At 37.2% G+C, this 19,002-nt stretch overlaps 5 protein-coding genes and 1 long non-coding RNA gene across 10 annotated transcripts; 2 read left to right on the top strand and 4 right to left on the bottom strand.

Moving 5' to 3' along the window:
• Positions 1-318: 318 nt before the first annotated feature.
• LOC133729518 (transcription factor PCF7-like) lies at positions 319-3,057 on the bottom strand. Of its 2 annotated transcripts, none has more exons than XM_062157053.1 (2): positions 2,918-3,057; positions 319-1,717 (listed from the first exon to the last, which is right to left on the bottom strand). In XM_062157053.1, the coding sequence occupies exon 2, from the start codon at positions 1,183-1,185 to the stop codon at positions 445-447; it is 741 nt and encodes a 246-aa protein (XP_062013037.1). In that variant the 5' UTR covers positions 1,186-1,717; positions 2,918-3,057; the 3' UTR covers positions 319-444. The 2 variants fall into 2 exon arrangements, with proteins under 2 accessions (XP_062013037.1, XP_062013036.1); XM_062157052.1 differs by having other exon boundaries at positions 319-1,263; positions 2,918-3,055.
• Positions 3,051-5,391, top strand: LOC133729516 (nudix hydrolase 15, mitochondrial-like). Of its 4 annotated transcripts, XR_009856409.1 has the most exons (6): positions 3,051-3,396; positions 3,494-3,636; positions 4,347-4,466; positions 4,559-4,670; positions 4,942-5,119; positions 5,208-5,391. XR_009856409.1 is itself a non-coding variant. In XM_062157051.1 (5 exons), the coding sequence occupies exons 1-5, from the start codon at positions 3,060-3,062 to the stop codon at positions 4,966-4,968; spliced, it is 813 nt and encodes a 270-aa protein (XP_062013035.1). In that variant the 5' UTR covers positions 3,051-3,059; the 3' UTR covers positions 4,969-5,110. The 4 variants fall into 4 exon arrangements, 3 of the variants coding, with proteins under 3 accessions (XP_062013035.1, XP_062013034.1, XP_062013033.1); XM_062157051.1 differs by lacking the exon at positions 5,208-5,391 and having other exon boundaries at positions 4,559-4,744; positions 4,942-5,110; XM_062157050.1 differs by lacking the exon at positions 5,208-5,391 and having other exon boundaries at positions 4,559-4,796; positions 4,942-4,960.
• A 407-nt stretch (positions 5,392-5,798) lies between these two features.
• Positions 5,799-8,465, top strand: LOC133729514 (nudix hydrolase 15, mitochondrial-like). The gene is made up of 7 exons (XM_062157047.1): positions 5,799-6,064; positions 6,162-6,304; positions 6,852-6,971; positions 7,064-7,487; positions 7,582-7,724; positions 7,842-7,961; positions 8,063-8,465. The coding sequence occupies exons 1-7, from the start codon at positions 5,866-5,868 to the stop codon at positions 8,276-8,278; spliced, it is 1,365 nt and encodes a 454-aa protein (XP_062013031.1). The 5' UTR covers positions 5,799-5,865; the 3' UTR covers positions 8,279-8,465.
• A 160-nt stretch (positions 8,466-8,625) lies between these two features.
• LOC133729515 (magnesium-chelatase subunit ChlI, chloroplastic) lies at positions 8,626-10,616 on the bottom strand. The gene is made up of 3 exons (XM_062157048.1): positions 10,399-10,616; positions 10,158-10,267; positions 8,626-9,927 (listed from the first exon to the last, which is right to left on the bottom strand). The coding sequence occupies exons 1-3, from the start codon at positions 10,499-10,501 to the stop codon at positions 8,875-8,877; spliced, it is 1,266 nt and encodes a 421-aa protein (XP_062013032.1). The 5' UTR covers positions 10,502-10,616; the 3' UTR covers positions 8,626-8,874.
• A 3,355-nt stretch (positions 10,617-13,971) lies between these two features.
• LOC133727943 (uncharacterized) lies at positions 13,972-14,683 on the bottom strand. Its single transcript, XR_009855453.1, has 3 exons — positions 14,666-14,683; positions 14,303-14,354; positions 13,972-14,178 (listed from the first exon to the last, which is right to left on the bottom strand). It is a non-coding gene; the product is annotated as an uncharacterized LOC133727943 (long non-coding RNA).
• Positions 14,684-14,686: 3 nt separating this feature from the next.
• Positions 14,687-15,910, bottom strand: LOC133727942 (serine/threonine-protein kinase Nek3-like). Its single transcript, XM_062155359.1, has 6 exons — positions 15,696-15,910; positions 15,474-15,515; positions 15,301-15,395; positions 15,151-15,193; positions 14,985-15,034; positions 14,687-14,897 (listed from the first exon to the last, which is right to left on the bottom strand). The coding sequence occupies exons 3-6, from the start codon at positions 15,349-15,351 to the stop codon at positions 14,784-14,786; spliced, it is 258 nt and encodes an 85-aa protein (XP_062011343.1). The 5' UTR covers positions 15,352-15,395; positions 15,474-15,515; positions 15,696-15,910; the 3' UTR covers positions 14,687-14,783.
• Between the last annotated feature and the right edge of the window lie 3,092 nt (positions 15,911-19,002).

The following is a 19,002-nucleotide window of genomic DNA, read 5'->3' as shown; positions in this document are numbered from 1 at the left end:
GCACCTACAAAGGTTCACAAGTACCAGTAAATACAATGCCTCTAGTTAGTTAGTATATTACCTTGAGATTCAATTCCAACCAACTACTACAACCTTCTTATTTTGCTTTTCTTTAACCATTAGGCCTGTAATTAATCATCATCATAAATTTAAGATAGCTACCAAACTACTTAGTTTGTGTACTTGTGCATATTGGTTTCAGTTATTAATCAAAGTTGTTGATGGAGTCAGACTACTCATTTAAGAAAACAAAAGCTGTCAAAACCTTTAACATAATAGCACCCAAGACATTCATGCCAAAAGATCAAAAGAGGTCACTTTTATCACAACCAACTAAACTAATATGAAAATTTAGCACTAACCAAAAGACTTCATCTAGCTCAAAAACAAATCTGAAGCTGAAAATTGCGTCAAGCAACTAGTTTTGACCAAAGAAATGGTTAACTATAGCAGAGTAACAGATGATGAATTGAAAGAACAACCTTCTCCACCATCACCTGCATTGTAATTCCAAGCCATCAGACTTTGAAACCAACCCATCTCCATGAAATTGGCCTCTGATAAATTGGGAGCACAATTGAGGGCTTCTTCAGCATAGTCAAGAACAGGTTCTTTGCTCTCATTTTTCATAGTGCCCTCGTCCAAAGGCTGATGAGTTTTGACAGTTTCTGGCTCGGCATTGCCTCCTTGGTGATGCTGAGGCTGGTGTGTAGTAGAAGAATCTTCGAGAGCTTCAATGGAGGCCTTGGCCTTGTGAATGAGCCAGTCAATGGCCTTGCTTGGTCTATCAAAGCCAAGACGGTCTTGAACATCATAGAACTCTATGGCAGTTTGAGCTGAAAGCCGGAACCTTCTGTCTCTTGGGCCCTTGGACGTGTAGATCTTGCTGTGCCTGTCTTTTCTCGCAATTGATCTAATAACGTGGCCTCCTTGAACCTTCACGATCCTTCCATATCTTTCATTGTTCATGCTTGGTTGTTTAGATTCCACTCTGCTTGCTCCATAGTCTTGTTGTGCTTGAGCAACTTCTGGTTGATCTTGAGCTTCATTTTCTTCCTCCTCCTCCTCCTCCTCCTCCTCCTCCTCCTTTGATTCTCTTTGTTGTGACATTTGCAGATAGAGACTCTCTTGGGAATGAGAAGTCATTGAAGAGACTCTCTTTTTCCTCTCAAGTTTGACGAACATAGTTGTGCAAATAGTCTTGATATATAGCTAGCTACAGAACTACAGAAACATGTGTGGTACTATCACCAATAACAAGACCTACATGAACATTAAGAGCCAGGACAAACGCTGTGATGTCTAATCAAGAAGAAATGCTCATAAAAGTCCACTAGTCATAAGCTAATCAGCATTAATGCAGAAAGCAGTGATTAATCTTGCAGCCAAATTAGCTGTTTATGTAAATTTGTAAAAGTGCTTTCTTTCAATAGCACTTTTGTCACATACCCATATTGGGTTTTTGATTTAAATTACAATATTACTATAACTCACAATACACTTTTTAAGTTTTAACTATTCCAGTCAAATTGAATCAAGAAATAGTGCAACTCTAATACGTCAAACTCAAAACCGACCACATTAATCTACGCCGAACCTAACTAAATACCATGGTTCACCTCACCTACTCCATCTGGTTCAAACTTGAGTCTATTTACTTTTCCTAGTTCGTAGTTGACGTGACTGGACTCACTTCGTGCGTCCTCTACCGACTTATCTGCTAGGTCAGAAGTGAAAATGAATATTATTGTAAAATGTGGAATGTGTTTGGGCCAAAGATGGTAAGATTCCTTGAGGGAAAGTGACAGTGTCAATGATAATGTGTTGGCTAGTATGAAGCGTACAATGTAACACAGTTTGCACAGAATGCTTGTACCAAATTTACAGACAGCATGCGCAACTGCACACAACAGAGTAAAGGGAAGAAGAACGAACATGGTACTACAGTCTTACACATAGGAAAATTGTGTACATAGCATGTGGGATGAGCCCACTTGATATTATTGCTCTTTAAGTTCAACTTTTAGGATACGATATAGATCACCCAAACAAATAAAAAATAAAAATATGTGTATAGTATTTGTCTTAACGATTTCCCCTTCATTTTAATGTTTAGTGTCACAAAGTACTAGGAGCAACTGTGGAAGAGTTTTTGATGATGAAATAGCGATACTGAACAATGATTTGCAACGTACACAAAAATCGGAAGTCAAAGTTTTCTTAGAATTTTTACTTTTTAAGGAAAATTGCCACAGTTGCCCAGTACTATCTGGTCTATAGTGGTATTGGTGTTTCCTTTATAAGCATGAGTTGGTTTCTAAAATTACTAAAGTCGCAAAGGTCTCAGAAAAAAAAAAATTTAGTAAAAATAAAACACTTGTTTCGTTGGTTGTAAGTGAAAAGTTCAGAGTTCAGCTCACAACTAGCTAGTTTTAAGATTGCGAAAATGTATCAAACTTTTTTTTTTTTTTTTTAATTAATACTTGTTTCGTCAATGTTAAATTATCAAAACCCAAAATGAAAATTCGTAGTCAAGTGTCTCATAAATTAAAAACAAACACAATTTTACTGATAGATGTCCATCAATAAAAGACTCAAAACTTTTTTTTTTTTTTTAATTACTGACAAAACTTTGTTACTAGGTCTCAAAAATAAAAACACTTTTACGAAAAATTGATCACTAGTAAAATTTCTGAAAAAAAAACTTACCAAAATCCATCGCTCAGAATCTCGAAAATAAAAACACATTTACAGACAAATTGATCGTGGGTAAAATTCTGAAGAATAAAAAAATATATATACCGACAAAAATTCGTCACATATAATCTCGAAAATAAACCCACTTTTTCTGATTACTAGTCCGTCAGTAAAATTTTCAACAAAAAAAAAATAATAATAATAATATATATATTATTACCTGCCGACCGCGATCCGTCGGCCCATCCACCGTAATTTTACCACAGAGCTTCCCCATTTGTCAAACCAAAGGAAAACAATGGTTCCCAAGACTCACCAAGATTGAGCAACTAGTTGTACTATGCTGAACTACTAAACATCCCATGATCTCGATCCTCAGAAGACTAACAACCTCACTCCAACCTCTAATGGACCCACCCACTTCCTCCCCGCGACTTCTGGCCCTGACCCACCAGCTCCGCCTCTACAAGCCACCGCCTCTGTCCTGGGACGACGACTCCGAGGAGCAGAGAATCGAAGAAACTGCCGGCAAAGTCGTGTCCCAAGTGGGCTTTGCTGAGTCCAAAACCCCAATTGCAAGAGACCCAGAAACGTTCAGGCCCAAAAGAGCTGCTGTTTTGATCTGTTTGTTTGAAGGAGACGGTGGGGATCTACGTGTCGTTTTGACCAAGAGGTCATCTGGGTTGTCCACTCACTCTGGTGAGTTGGGTTCTTGGAGACCAGAATTGAGGAAGATGAAGAAGAAATAGTAAAGATTTTTTTTTTTTAATTTTTTTTTTTTATTGGTTTTTGGCAGGTGAGGTTTCTTTGCCAGGTGGGAAAACAGAGGAGGGAGACAAGGATGATGGTGACACAGCAACAAGAGAAGCGAAAGAGGAGATTGGTTTGGATCCTAAGCTTGTTAATGTTGTCACTGTTCTTGAACCATTTTTGTCAAAGGTAATAACTTTTATCTTTTTTGGTTTGATCAAACACTTGGTGGTTGATGTTATTTGTGTTAAGTTTCTATATGACTGAGCTTACTTTAGTCTATTCCAAGTATGTAAAGCTTGGAACTTTGGGTTAGTACTAAGTTTCAATTGGTGCCTTGAGCTTTTCTCTGTAGTTGAGGTTAAAGCTTGAGACTTTCAGTTAGTACTTTTGTTTTTGCAAACGAAATTTTATGAAGTTTAAAGAAACTTAGTCCAGAAAAAAATGAGGAAATAGATTGATAGATTAGAGGGGACTATAATGAGTGTCAGACCAAATTAAGAATTTTCTAAGAGAGGTTATTAGAGGTGTAATGTCTATTTAGTTGCTTCCTGCCGTTCTCATTTTCTTACTACTTTTCATGCGTATCTGATTTTGAAACTAGAATTTCAAAATATTTGATGTTCTTGTAATCCAGTTTGAGTTTGATGCCATACATCTATGCACATAAGGCATTCCAAAATTTAGGAAGTTCTAATGGGAAAGAGGGTGGTTAGTCTGATTAGTTGCATAAGTGTCTAAGATTGAATCACAAAGATAGGACTAGGGAAAGAGCAAGTACTTGGTGTTATTTTCTCAACTGATGTAATGCAGCATACCACGGTCTCCAACTTTCAAATTGAAAAAGGTTTCTAGACTTTGGAGGAGCTTAAATAAGTTATCCTTGGATTTCTGTGCAGCATCTACTGAGAGTTGTACCTGTTATCGGTATACTTAACGATAAGGAAGCATTCAAGCCTGCTCCAAATCCGGCCGAAGTGGAATCAGTATTTGATGCTCCCTTGGAAATGTTCATCAAGGTTTTTTTCTCATTAGTTTCACTTCTGTCCGAGTCTATATATGTAATTGCTTTCGTCTGTTTTATTGATCATTGTGTATCCATTTGCTTCAGGATGAAAACAGGAGGGCAGAGGAGAGAGAGTGGATGCGTAACAAATACCTGATTCATTTCTTTGACTACGAAACCAACAACAAGAAGTACTTGATATGGGGCTTAACTGCTGGTATCTTGATTAGGGCTGCATCAATTGTATATGAACGGCCTCCACCTTTTGTGGAGCAGAATCCCAGTCATAAGGTTCTTAGAAGTGTAGACAAAAATACCGTGCTTCCATAAACTTTTGCAAACTGTATTACTTCCATTCCATTGTTAACACGATCTTCTTTCCTGTAGTAATGTGCACTATTTATCAAGATAACTGTTTAAAAACACAATGAGAAATAAAATAGCTTGAAGCATTACATTTGTTTCAATTTTTTTTTTTTACTGCATAGGTCCATTTCACCTCATCATCATACTAAATATTAGAGAGGGAAAGGAAAAAGCAAGCCTATTTTCTCAGGATAGTCTTGCATTAACCCGCGGAAACCAGCAGCAAGTATCAAGCATTTTCTGGGTCTAGAAAATTGCGGGAACAGACTTGTTGTGATTGCCATCTTCTCTTTTCTTCAGGTCAGTCTGTCTTCTCCTTTCTTCATACCTTTTGTACTCATATCTGGTTCTGGATCATGGCTTCACTAGTTTGTTGTTCTTGTTGTAGGACTTGTTGATGCGGTTGCCTAGTAACTCATTGAAACCCAGTCTACACCAAGACATTTGCCGTCATTGATTTAAAGAAAGGAGGGACACTACCACTGTTTGTAATATGCTTCTGTTAGGTTTTGCTTGATGTTAAAGAAACCATTCCTTGTATAATTTTCATCTAATTTTTCTTGATTGTGTCATCCTGAGTATAAAAATAAAAAATGCTTAACACCAGGAAAATGAAAATCTTAACAATTAATTGAGCCAACAAAAAAAAACGACAAAACAGAGGTATTTTAGAATACCTCATTTTTCATGCATAACTATACTCTCTCTCTTTTCTCTCTCTCTGTGCCAGTCGAACCTTAGACCTGATGAACTTTGAATATTCAACAAAGCCATCAGGCTAAAGATGACCCGCAACTACCATCTCACATTTTAAATTCAAGGACCACGATTTCAAGTTATATACACACAAAAATAAAATTATTATATGATTATATCATAATACACGTGGTGATTCGGATTGATGTGTTGGGATTATCGCTTGGTTTTATATGACAATTGTGACACTTGTTCTAGATCGGTTCTCTTAAAAAGCGTTGTAAATACAGACATACAGTTGGTTATAGAGAGCAGCCTAAAGTTTGTTAGAGAAAGTGAAGGAAACAAAAATGAGTTCACCAAACCTTGAACAGAGACTTCAAACGTTAGCACGACATTTCAGACTCCAGAGACAAGTCAAGCCCGGTGTACCAACCACCGCCGGTTCGACCGGCCGAGCTGCCGTTCTGGTGTGTCTCTTCCAAGGCGACGACGGTGACCTGCGGGTCATTCTAACAAAGCGAGCCTCGACTCTCTCTTCTCACTCTGGTCAGCCTCAACTATCTTTTTCTTGTTTACATAGATCAATGAATGGCATTGCAATTTGCAAAGACTGAAGATCGATGTGTGTTTGTTTGGTTTTCAGGCGAAGTTTCGCTCCCCGGCGGGAAAAGAGAGGGGGGTGACGGTGATGACGTGGACACGGCTCTCCGGGAGGCCAAGGAGGAGATTGGATTGGAGCCTTCACATGTCGATGTTGTTGCTGTTCTTGAACCCTTTGTGAACAAGGTTAGATCTCTGTGTGTGTGTGTAGGATGTTCAACAAATCTGATTAGGTTGGTTGGAACTAATTTTCAATTGCGAAAATGAAGGTTTATGCTTTGATGGATGAGCAATGCATTAGATATAGAAAGAGTGGTTATTTTGTTTGTAATTTTGGTTGAACTTTGTATGATTGAATGAACAGAGAGTTTTGTTTTCTCTAGTTATGTGGTCTTTTGGAAATGAAGAATTGGGACTGGGTTTCTCTGTAGTGGAAGATAAAGAAATTCAGTTAAGACTAGGAAGAAAGGCTCAATTCTTCGTATACTTGTGTCTACAAAGTAAGTGTTTATGAAATGTGAAGCATAGAATCTTAGTTTTCTGAAAAGTGATTGAGTAGGGGGGATTATGAGAAGTACCAGACCAAATTAAGAGGTTATTATTAGTGCAAAATGTGTCTTCCTCCTTGGTGGCCCTTCTGAGAGCTAGTATGTGAGATTTGGTTTCGGGCTTATGACTTCGATAGAGCTTTCAAGTTTTTTCAGGAACCTTATTTAGCTGGCTTTCTGTGCAGCAAGGAATGCCAGTTATTCCGGTTGTTGGCATACTTAATGTAAAGGAAGCTTTCAAGCCAGCTCCAAATCCTGCTGAAGTGGAAGCAGTATTTGATGCTCCGATGGAAATGTTCATCAAGGTTTATCATTAGCTCCATTACTCTACACCTTGAAACTATTTGATTTTATTTATTCATTTATTTGAGGATCAATTTGTATGCATTTGCTTCAGGATGAGAACCGGAGAGTAGAGATGAGAGAGTGGATGGGGAACAAGTATCTGATTCAGATCTTTGACTATGAAATGAAGAATAAGAAGTACAAAATATGGGGGTTAACTGCTAGTATATTGATAAGGGCTGCATCAATTGCATACGAACGACCACCACCTTTTGTAGAGCAAAATCCCAGTTATAAGGTTGCTTTTGGTGTAGAAAGTGAAGATAATCAAATGGGTTCAAGCAACCTTGAACAGAGACTCCAAATTTTAGCACAAGATTTTAGACTCCAGAAACCAGTCAACCCTGGTCTATCACCTACCAGTACAACTGGCTCGATCAAAAGAGCTGCGGTTCTGGTGTGTCTATTCCAAGGGGAAGAGGGTGACCTGCACGTTATTCTCACAAAGCGAGCCTCAACTCTCTCTTCTCACTCTGGTTGCCTGCTTGTTTCACCTCGTAGCGTCAATTGCATCAAATGAGTAAATTTAAAGCACGATTGTAAAGAATCAAGACTTGTGTTTGTTTGCAGGTGAGGTGGCTCTCCCCGGCGGTAAAAGAGAGCAAGGTGATGCTGATGATGTGGACACAGCTCTCCGGGAGGCCAAGGAAGAGATTGGCTTAGACCCTTCCCAAGTCAACATTGTCACCATTCTTGAACCTTTTGTAAACAAGGTTAGGCGTACTGTGTGTATCTCATGTTCATTTTTTTTTTTTTTCGCACTTAAAATGTATGTATCATTTTAATTCTTCTTTTGAAACTAAAATTAGCTTTTGGGTTTCTATGTCCAGCTAGGTATGACAGTGGTTCCTGTAATTGGCTTACTTTCTAACAAGGAAGCATTTAATCCAGCTCCAAATGCTGCAGAAGTGGAAGCAATCTTTTATGCTCCCTTAGAAATGTTTCTCAAGGTTTAACATTAATCCAATTCTCATCCGAGTCTTAAATTTCCTTTGATGGGTTTCAGTCTCTAGACTTTACTTTATCGCATTTGTTTTTGCACGGTGGACAGGATGAGAACAGAAGAGCAGAGGAGAGAGAATGGATGGGAGACAAATATCTGTTACAACATTTCTACTTTGAAGCTCATGGTATAGAGTATGACATATGGGCTATAACTGCTGGAATTCTGATCAAGGCTGCTTCGATTGTCTACCAGCGCCAGCCAGCATTTCTTGAACAGAGACCGAAATTTTGGAGTGGAACTGCTCATAATACCACAGCCTAGGTTCAATGGCATGTCATTGTTTCTCATGTAATACATATATAGACATTTACAAACTGCACTGCTTGAGCTGCAATTTTAAATGTCAATGTATACAGTTCGGGAAGAGTGTTGAGACATATCTCCTGGCTAAGTTAGTTCAATTCAGATTATTTCAGAAAGACAAGGATCTACAGCAGCTTGCATGCAACACTTTGTTCAGATTTTCACATAACCATCAAGTTTATGCATAGCTGTTAATTCATGATCCAACTAATCGTGATCTCATCATCACAGCTGTTTGATATAATATTGAAATTTAAGGCAAGATTGAATTCATTACAGGAAGAATAACAATACACAATAATAAATCAGAAGAAAATATAGACAACAAATTGTGTCCTCTCTTTTGTAGTTAAACTGAGCTTCAAGCTTCTCAATGATATAGACAATAAACTTTCAACTGTTACATAGTAGTCTGAGACTCCGAATATATTTGCAAAACATTAATGTCCTCTTGTAAAAAACAGGATGAGATTAACGCCCAGGGAAAGAAAAAAAAGAACAAAACAACAATTCTGCCAGCAAAACTTAAAAGAAATGGCCTATCAGCACCTCCCTCAGCTGAAGATCTCGTAAAATTTCTCAATGACAAGTAAACCAGAGTCAATCGACTCTAAAGGATCCTTCCTAAGACGATGTCTTAAGCAGTTAGGGATGACAGTAGCAATATCTTCTGGAGTCACCTTATCCCTTCCCTTTAGAGCAGCCAAAGCTTTTGCAGCCCTATTAGTCACTATGTCTCCTCTCAATCCGTCGACATTCAACTCTGAACAAACCCGGGAGATTTTCACCTTGAGATCCTGGTCAATCTGTACAGATGGAAGACCACTTCTAGCTGAGGTAATTTGTTCCTGAAGCTTATCTTGCTCAGCTTCGTAAGAAACCCGAAAATCTTTTGGGTTTTTGTCAAACCGAGCTCTCTCCTCCACAATCTTCACTCTCAGTTCTGCATCCCTCACAGTCCCAACTTGAGCATGCATACCAAAACGGTCAAGCAACTGCGGCCTGAGCTCCCCTTCTTCTGGATTGCCAGAGCCAATCAAAATGAACCTTGCAGGATGAGAAATCGAAATACCCTCCCTCTCCACTGTGTTCCATCCAGAGGCAGCAGAATCCAATAGAACATCCACTAAATGATCATCCAAAAGATTAACTTCATCCACATAAAGAATGCCTCTATTAGCTTTTGCAAGAAGTCCCGGCTCAAATGCCTTGACACCCTCAGTCAGAGCTTTCTCAATGTCGATTGTCCCACACACTCTATCTTCTGTAGCACCCAAAGGTAAATCAACCATGTTGATCTTAGTGGTCGCCACAGGAAGTTGCACTCCTTTCACAATGCTCTCTCTCACTTCCGGGCCCATGGCCTCTGGATCTTCTGGGTCCGAATTGTAGGGATCACCAGCAACAATCTTAATTTCGGGAAGCAAATCAGTCAAGGACCTAACAGTTGTGGATTTCCCAGTTCCCCTATCACCCATGATCATGACACCACCGATCTTGGGATCAATCACATTCAGCAGAAGACATAATTTCATCTCATCTTGTCCTACAATAGCAGCAAATGGATACACCGGCCTCTGGCTTTCCTTAGCAGCAAGCCTCTGTGCCTAAATATGACCAGTATGACTAGAATTAACAACACATAAACTGAGAGACCTAATCTTTATATACCATTTCTAGTTCTAAACTTCAAAACTATTTCTTGAAACTTCCATCAAACACAATGTTTCTCCAATATGAATGGACATAATGAACAAAACCCATCAAAATAAACAGAATTTTCATCTCAAATCAGACCAAGGAAAGCCAATTACAATTACATAAAGAAGATTCACACCTGTTCAGAAGGGTTGACTTCAGTAGCAACACTGGCAACATGGAATTGAGACCTGCTCTTCTTCCCATGAATCCTTAACCCGCCATAAAACTTAGTCCCACAACTCTGCCCTGCAATTCAAGAATCAGAATCCATAAAACAACTGAAACCCACATCTTTTATCTCCTTCATAAACACAAAGAAGCACAGAAGATGAACTGGGTATGTCATATATTGAACTTAAATTAGAGGGAAAATGTACCTTGGGTCAAAGAGAGGGAGGGAATTGAAGTCCTGGAAGTGGGAGATGAGAGGGGACGAGCGGCCAAGGTTGCGGTGGAGCAAGTTCCGAGTACTGATGCCATGTGCAGAAGTGAGCAGTGAAGCCTGTGTTAGAGTGCGAGTGTGTTACTTGAGCTTGGCATTGTTTCTATTGGTTTGTGAGGCTGAGGATAAGAGGATAGATTGCAGTCGTATCTCACTATCTTGTATTTTAGTAATTCTTATATAAACACGAACTATTTTCATCAAGTAGCAAATAACTCTTCGGTCTGTGCTAAATATATAAAATTAATGGGGTGTATTCAATTTAGATTTTAAAAGATTTTGTTTGAGTTTTTATAATCCATGGATTGTTTAAATTCTATATGGACTCTGATTGATTCTAATGGATTGATTTACTAGTATTTGTTTAGATTTTACAAGTTCTTATGATGTTTTTGGTAAGTTATTTTTTTTTCTTCTTTTTTTTTGAAATGGGCCTGGTGTGGCTGCCCTCAAACCTTGATTAAAGAAATTGCAGAATACAAGGGGGGGACGTAGAGCCTGAACCCCAAATTACAATAAGCATAGAGAGAACATCCTAGAATAAAACCCGGATTCTCCACAAAATCTATGTATTCTAACAAGCACCAATTAGCAAAGAGTGCACGAATGACTACTCTATTTGCTTTGACATAGCGGTGACATACCGGAAAGAGAACTCTATTACGAAGAAGCATAATTACCTGCTTTAGCACAGCTTTCCCACTATGTTGCCGCACGAAAATAAATCCGGCGACACTCAATTTCATCCTGCCACTAGGAGGTTGCGTCCATTTGATCAAGCAAATAGCTCGCAGCCTCGCTAGACCAGACAAGGCACACCGAGTGTGCATACCGGGACAAAGCCCACGTCGCCCTACCCAAAAATGGGAGGGATCGGACTTCTTACTGGCATAGAGCCACTTCTTACTATAATTAAGTAAACATAAAACAAAACATAAAAATAAAATGGGACAAGGGTCAGAGCCCAGGCCCAACTTTCACCAAGCCCAATCCAAGGAAGGTTGCAGGTGCAGCACCACGTTCATCTGCACTGCTCTCTTGTCCTCCCACCACCGACCGCAACACCCAGATCGGAAAACTCCCACCACAAGCCGCGACACCCAGATCGGACACAGCCGTCTGACCCAGCCACTGTGCGTTGCGCTCTTGTCCTCCCATCACAGGCCGCATCATCGAGATCTGAAAGATCCCACCACCGACCCCAGCACCCAGATCGGAAACAGCACATTATTTTTTTCTTCTTCTTTAAAAGCAATGGATGTATGGATCCAACTATAATGCTAGATCAGTGACAAAAAAGTGTGTGTGTGTCTATATATATATATATATATATATATGGCAATCTACCATTCTTTATGTTGTGTATAATGATATATGAATAATAAGAGAAAACTAATCAACCAAAATGTTACACAAAAAATAAAGTAGTAAACTAATGACATAATTTATTTCATATCTAATTTACAAAAGAAACATGTGTGTATGTAACGGCCTATTCTGGTTTTAGATGAATATATGTATATATATCGGCACCCGGCTTCGGGTTTGATTCAAAAAAAAGAAACATGTGTGTATGTATCATCTTAACAATACCATTGAAAATGAGCTTAATTAGCTAGAATGATTAAGGTTTCCAGAGCTATAGTGATAAAAATAAAAATAAATTATTAGATGAGAGCAGAGGCACAGGCAGAGGAGGATAGTGGGAAGATAGGTTTAAGACAAAATAGATGAGTGTCACCTATTGAGAGCTGCTTCTTGTTCTTGTTCTTCTGTTTTTTTTTTTTTTGTTTGGTGAAGAGCTTCTTCATTTTTTGAGTGAGAAAGAATCCATCAAAATCTCTTGGAAAATGGGTGGATTGTTTTTGAGTTTTGATAAGTATAAAAAACACTATAAAATCCTTCAAAATCCAGCATTTAATGAAATCTTTAAAAATTCGTATACTTTTGAATATCTGCAGATTTGAATGGATAATTTTAAATCTTAATTGAATACATCAAGATTTTAAAGGATTGTTTAAAATCTCAATTGAATACCCATAGATTTTCAAAATACAAAAAAATCTTGTAGACTCTTAAATGAATACACCCCCCTAAGTTTTTGGTAAAGAATTACTTTTGGTTGGATCAAAGGTGTCAAAAACATAATGTGCTCATCATACAAAAGAATTGAATTTTCACAATAAACGGTGTAAATACTAAACAATAAAAAAAGAATTTGAAGAACGGACTACAAAGAATGAAAAACCATAGTATCAGGAAAGAGATTTTTTTTTTTTGGGGGGGGGGTGGGAGGAACCAGCCAAGACCTCGCTGGAAGTTTGGTTCCTACCAATTCAGAAATCAAGTGCTTTTAGAACATTAATTATCACCGCAAGAGCCTCGATCGACTAAGACTCAAAAATGGATTCCTTTAATCTTTCCTGTTGTAATAAGGATCAAACATTCTTTTCAAAAAAATAAGGATCAAACATGAAGTTTTGTAATAGTTCTCGTAGTCTTATTACAATTCCTGTAGTATTTTGGAAAGAAAAATCAAGCCCTTTATATAGAAGTCTTTGGTCATCATATTATTCTCAATACTTCACTATCGTTCTTTATTATTGAGGCAAGATGAATTTTTCAAATAATTCACAAGTGTATGGAACAACGGATGCCGACAAGACCTCTTCAACAACCCCAAAAGACAAATGATCCAAACTGACTCTGTCGGAGCAAGTCACGGGCCCGCCAGCCCCAACGCGGCCACCTCCAAGAAGTGGGCATAGTACTTCTTTTAGCCCACTCAACTTGAACACAAAATGGTGATAAATTGTTTACCGAGAGAAATTCTGCAAGTAGTTAAAAATCAATGATTCTCAGACTCCACTACTAGCAAAACAACAATTACCCACGGATTTTAATCTGTGGGTAATAAGACTATCTCACACTGATTTCAGTGTGTGATAGCTTTTACACACAGTGCACGCACAGATTGGTGTTACCGTGCGGTTTGGAGGGGGGGTAATGCTCATCTCACACAGATTATGTTGTCCGTGCGAAATACTAACGTGGGCCCCACTATAATTCCATAAATATAAATTACCAGAATGGAACGAAATCCGTGTGAACAACTCTATTTCACACGGATTTCTGTAGCAAATGTTTACCTATCTCACACGGATTTCTGTGTCAAATATGTACTTATCTCACACGGATTATTTTATCCGTGTGAATATTAGACGTGGGGCCCACCATCTTTCCATGAATATAAATTACCGTAATGAAATGCAATCCGTGTGAATAACTTCCTATCTCACACGGATTTCTGTGGCAAATTCTTTTACCCTAACTCTCACTGATTTCTGTGTGTAAAAGTGATAGCATTTATAAAAAAAAAATTAAAAATAAATAAATCTGCTAATTAATTAGGAACCAATTTCGTTAATTTTCTTATTATGCTTTATGTTCTGTTTTACTTAATTAAAGTTGACACAATCAGATCAATAACTCATAAAATAACAATAAATTAAGAAAAGAATATGCGAACTTATATTCATAGTCATCATATACAAATAGTTTCTTAATTGCAAATCGAAAAGGAAATACAATATCCTAGAAGCTATTTATGGACATTAGTTCCTTCACCACATGTGCAAAAGAAACTTCCTAAAAACAATGAGCGGGTGTGTTGAGGTGCTGGTGTTGCATCTGAGAGTGGAGGAAGTCCAAGTAGCTTAAGAGACATTATGCAACACATGAAGTCAACTCATAATCAGACTGAATCCTCAATGACCTGGTATTACATGCAGGTACCAATAAAAGAATATATTGTCAAGAAAGCAAAGTAGATAACTTACACTTGGTCTAAGTTCTGGATTTTTGCGCAGCATGCTTTTAACAAGACCTCGACTGCAAAAGGAAGAAAGCAGGAGAATATATGAGGGAAACAACGTTATCGGTCAACAAATAGATTCATTGCCGAGCACATGCAAAGATGGATTGACAAAATTATCTCACAATTTCTATTGCATATCAAGAACAAAAAAATTATGAAAAAACAGTAGCAGCAACACCTCTCATTAATTGTAAAGAAAACATAATACACTAAAGTTTCCAGTGCAAATGTCTAAACTCAACTCCAATTACTAACATTTGGTATGAAATTACAATCACAATAGAACTTGAGACTATGAGGCACATGAAGAGGGAAGTAAACTTACAATGCACAGCAGTAAACCCTGGAATATGCATTTCATTACATTTATGTGTTTCTTAAAAAGTAACACAGAAATTGTGGGCAGCAGAGGTGGGGAGGTATGCTGATTAAGTCACCAAATGTTAAGAGCTGCCAAGGAAAAGGGGAAACTCACCTAGAGACCAAATATCTGACTTAGAACCATATGGTATGTCGGCAAGAAGCTCAGGGCACATATAACTCGGAGTTCCCACAACCTACATGTGAAGCAGAAAAATCACTTTAAGTCACACAAAAGGACAGCATGTAAATATAAAATTGTATGTATGAGCTGAGATACTCACAGAGGAAGCTAGATCATCTGAAGTCAACATTTTAGCAAGACCAAAATCACCTACATTTAGACATGTATTAATACTATTACACAACTACCAAAGGCTAACTAAAAGATGTGTAAACAAACTTGTAGTATCAATTAGCATGGGGGATACCCAATGAACAATAACTTACCTAGACGTATGTCTTGATCCTTTGTCAAAAATATGTTTGAACACTGAAGCAAAAAAGAACAGTCATGGAAAATTCTGGATTTTTTGTTTTTAGCAAAGCAATTCTGAAACTTTAAACAAGTAATTCAATTAATCTCTGCTTAACACTGACCTTGACATGACGATGAAGAATATGGTTGGCATGCAAATAATCAAGCGCCATTAAGAGTTGAACTAACCATTTATCATGTTTGGATTTATAAACTTCTACAACCCAATTCAATCATCAAATCAACTGAAGAGAACCAAAAGTATAAAACCCAAAGATAATAACGAAAATTATACCTGATTCAGGGAGTACTTCGATATCGAGCCCAGGAGTACTGCCTATAAACACCCAAAAGGCGAAAACCAAATCCAAAATTCAATCCATAAGACACTCAAATTCAGAAATAGATGAAATCCAAACTAGTAACACAATTACAGAAAAGAATGATTACAAAACAGAATGACTGATTTCCACATAAATGGAAGAACAAAATGAAAACCGAATATATCGATGCTCACCTCCGTTTTCCAAGAAAGACGACGTCGGTTTGAGAAAAAGCACAGGGTCCTTCACGGGTTGTTGCCGGAAGTCAAGGAGCTGGGATATGAGAGAGAGGGAGAGCAGTGGGCGGAGGAGCAGAGAGAGGGTGGGGGAGGGGGCAGTGGGTGGAGGAGATGAGAGAGAGAGAGGGAGACATGAGAGAATTCGGAGGAGGCTTTAGATTTTGGTTAAGTGTTTTCTGGTTTTAAGCAGCATTATGCACGGAAATCTGTGTGTTTATAGTATTTCACACGGAAATCCGTGTGAAATACATTTGCATTTACTACAGATATCCGTGTGAATTTACCTCGGTAACCCAATAGCTATCATCTATTGTGATTTAAATATTTACAACAGCACCCACGCAAATCCGTGTGAAATACATTCACTTTTGCTACGGATATCCGTGTGTATGTACCTCAGAATCCACGGAAATCCGTGTGTAATACTACTAGGGGAGGGAAATTGAATTTGTTCCAAAAAAGTGAGCGGGAAAAAATTTACCACGAAAATCCGTGTGAGATACATATATATTTACCACTGATTTTCGTGTGTATTTATCTCGGTAATATATAACTGTCATGTTAATTATTGTTTACACGGAATTCTGTCTCTATTCTATTTTTTTCACACGGAATTTAGTAGCTAATTTTTCTTTTCACACAGATATCCGTGTCTACATTTCACACAGATATTCGTGTTTTGCTCATTTCACATATAATTCTGTATTAAAAACTTATTGTAACGGAATTCTGTAGCTAATAGAGTTTTTCACACGGAATTCTGTAGCTAATGGTTCTTTTCACACGGATTTCCGTGTTAACATTTCACACAGATATCCGTGTGTGTTACTCATTTCACACAGATGTCTGTACCAAAAGCCGGTCAACCCTTTAAACGCTTCTACTTCCCTAAGGGGAGCCGACCCTTGAGGAGATAAAATTTCAGAAATTTTTACATTAGTTGATATAGCTTCTACCCATGAGAGCATGAGAGTTTACAGATCAAAAAAATAAGTTACGAGCGATCGGTTATGAGCATATTAGTTTTATGTAGTATTTAAGGTTTAGGGTTGACCTACTAGATCGAAACCCAAACGACGACGAAAATAGATGAAATTTTGAACACAACCATTTATTCTTATCATGATAACATCCTACGATCGATTTTGATAAAGTCTATTTCCTATGCATTGTTGCTTATGGAATGTATACTTTTCATTATAACTAATAAACTAGTTATACCACATTAGTAGACATATAAGAATTTTGTGCAATCCAAACAATAAAAATTGAAAATTGATAAATTTGACATTACCCATATATTTATAGCGTATTAATAGGTATAGTGTAAAAAAATTAACTCAATCCGTCGTTATTTCAATATCAAATAAATTGGTTAACGTTATATACACCTATACTTCCCTAAGGGGAGTAAAAGCACGAGGAGATAAACTTTTCAAAATTTTTACATTATTTGGTATACCTCATATTCATGAGAGTATGAGAGCTGACAGATCGAAAAAATAAGTTGCGAATGAGCGGTTATGAGCATATTAGTTTTATGTGGTATTTAGTGTTTAGGGTTGATCTAGTAGATCGAGACCTAAACGATAACAAAAATAGCAGAAATTTTGACCATAACTATTTATTCTAATCATGACAACATCTAACGGTCGATTTTGATAAAATCTATTTCCTCCACATTGTTGCTCATGGAAGGTATACTTTTCTTTACTAAAAACTTATTGTAACGGAATTCTGTAGCTAATAGAGTTTTTCACACGGAATTCTGTAGCTAATGGTTCTTTTCACACGGATTTCCGTTTTAACATTTCACACGGAATTCTGTAGCTAATGGTTCTTTTCACACGGATTTCCGTGTTAACATTTCACACAGATATCCGTGTGTGTTACTCATTTCACACAGATGTCTGTACCAAAATCACCAAATGTTACTGTTGTTTATTCACACGGATTTCTGTGTGTAGTCTCATTTTCACACGGAATTCTGTAGCTCATTGTTCTTTTCACACGGATATCTGTGTCAACATTTTCACACGGAAATCCGTGTGTATTACTCATTTCACACAGAAATCTGTATCAAATACTTATTGTAACGGAAATATGTCCCTCCTTAATTCACATAACAAAAAAAAATTAATTATTTCGAAATAAACTAATTTCTAATACATACAGAAATCAGTGTGAATTGATCTTCACATAGATATCCGTGTAAAAATATTTTACCGTTTACACAGACATCTGTTACTTTTGTTTATTCACACGGATTTCCGTCGATATTGTTATTGTATAAATTACTGTGAGCCTAATTATGCTCTTTTCACACGGATATCTGTGTTACTCATTTCACACGGAAATCTGTGTGTATTACTCATTTCACACAGAAATCTGTATCAAATACTTATTGTAACGGAAATCCGTTCCTCCATAATTCACATAACATAAAAAATTAATGATTTCGAAATAAGCTAATTTATAATACGTACAGAAATCAGTGTGAATTGATTTTCACACAGATATCCGTGCGAAAATGTTTTAGTTTTGACACAGATATCTGTGACTATTGTCTATGCACACGGATTTCCGTTGATATTGTTATTGTATAAATTATTGTGGGCCCGATTATGCTCATTTCACACGGATTTCTGTTACTATTTCTATTTCACACGGATATCTGTGGCTTTTAACTACAGTAAATCCGTGTGTGTTGTTATTTTGAGAAAGTAGTTTTGATGTATCTTTTAATTCATTTATCTATTGTTTTATAAGCGTGTATTTTTTATGAGAATTTTTATATTAAATTATACAAAAAATGTATGTATTCTCGTTGATGTTTTTACTATCAAATTGGTAGCATTGTTGATAAATTCAAAGATCCAAGTTTTCATGAACAATGTGTGTTTTAAAAATGAATATAATCGTTGGACCATACAAACTGTTCCATAACCAACTTTCTTTTGATTTAGACATCCAATTTATATCCTTCCTACACCTCATTTAGGATCACAAGAGGCCAAGAGGGTCAACCAAGAATCAAAAATATAACTTGGCTAATAAAATTAACAAAGGTTAGTCTGACAAACTCCCAATAACACCCTTAGCTCTATTTAAAAGATCAATTAATAAATGGTATATGTTGAAGGAAGGAATAAAGTGTGAAGTCGAAGCTTGGTATAGTGATGGCATTGAATATATGTCGAAGGTAGTTTTGCCTCTAAAGATTCAGGACTTGGTTCTTCCTAGCCAACTGTTTTCATTTTTT

This window comes from Rosa rugosa, chromosome 2 (assembly GCF_958449725.1).
Source record: "Rosa rugosa chromosome 2, drRosRugo1.1, whole genome shotgun sequence".
In the NCBI taxonomy this organism is placed as follows: domain Eukaryota; kingdom Viridiplantae; phylum Streptophyta; class Magnoliopsida; order Rosales; family Rosaceae; genus Rosa; species Rosa rugosa.
This window is presented reverse-complemented; position numbering and strand designations above follow the sequence as displayed.

What these genes read in the sequence shown, in the direction of transcription:
- LOC133729518 (XM_062157053.1), bottom strand. Translation starts at nt 1,185, where the DNA reads ATGTTCGTCAAACTTGAGAGGAAAAAGAGAGTCTCTTCAATGACTTCT.
- LOC133727942 (XM_062155359.1), bottom strand. Translation starts at nt 15,351, where the DNA reads ATGGCGCTTGATTATTTGCATGCCAACCATATTCTTCATCGTCATGTC. An exon ending in TTCTTCATCGTCATGTCAAG is followed by an intron (nt 15,194 to 15,300) that starts GTCAGTGTTAAG and finishes TTTTTGCTTCAG; the next exon opens with TGTTCAAACATATTTTTGAC. An exon ending in CAGATGATCTAGCTTCCTCT is followed by an intron (nt 14,898 to 14,984) that starts GTGAGTATCTCA and finishes CTTCACATGTAG; the next exon opens with GTTGTGGGAACTCCGAGTTA.
- LOC133729514 (XM_062157047.1), top strand. Translation starts at nt 5,866, where the DNA reads ATGAGTTCACCAAACCTTGAACAGAGACTTCAAACGTTAGCACGACAT. An exon ending in TTGAACCTTTTGTAAACAAG is followed by an intron (nt 7,725 to 7,841) that starts GTTAGGCGTACT and finishes TTCTATGTCCAG; the next exon opens with CTAGGTATGACAGTGGTTCC. An exon ending in CCTTAGAAATGTTTCTCAAG is followed by an intron (nt 7,962 to 8,062) that starts GTTTAACATTAA and finishes CACGGTGGACAG; the next exon opens with GATGAGAACAGAAGAGCAGA.
- LOC133729516 (XM_062157050.1), top strand. Translation starts at nt 3,060, where the DNA reads ATGATCTCGATCCTCAGAAGACTAACAACCTCACTCCAACCTCTAATG. An exon ending in TTGAACCATTTTTGTCAAAG is followed by an intron (nt 3,637 to 4,346) that starts GTAATAACTTTT and finishes ATTTCTGTGCAG; the next exon opens with CATCTACTGAGAGTTGTACC. An exon ending in CCTTGGAAATGTTCATCAAG is followed by an intron (nt 4,467 to 4,558) that starts GTTTTTTTCTCA and finishes CATTTGCTTCAG; the next exon opens with GATGAAAACAGGAGGGCAGA.
- LOC133729515 (XM_062157048.1), bottom strand. Translation starts at nt 10,501, where the DNA reads ATGGCATCAGTACTCGGAACTTGCTCCACCGCAACCTTGGCCGCTCGT. An exon ending in CTCCCTCTCTTTGACCCAAG is followed by an intron (nt 10,268 to 10,398) that starts GTACATTTTCCC and finishes CTTGAATTGCAG; the next exon opens with GGCAGAGTTGTGGGACTAAG. An exon ending in AAGTCAACCCTTCTGAACAG is followed by an intron (nt 9,928 to 10,157) that starts GTGTGAATCTTC and finishes GGTCATATTTAG; the next exon opens with GCACAGAGGCTTGCTGCTAA.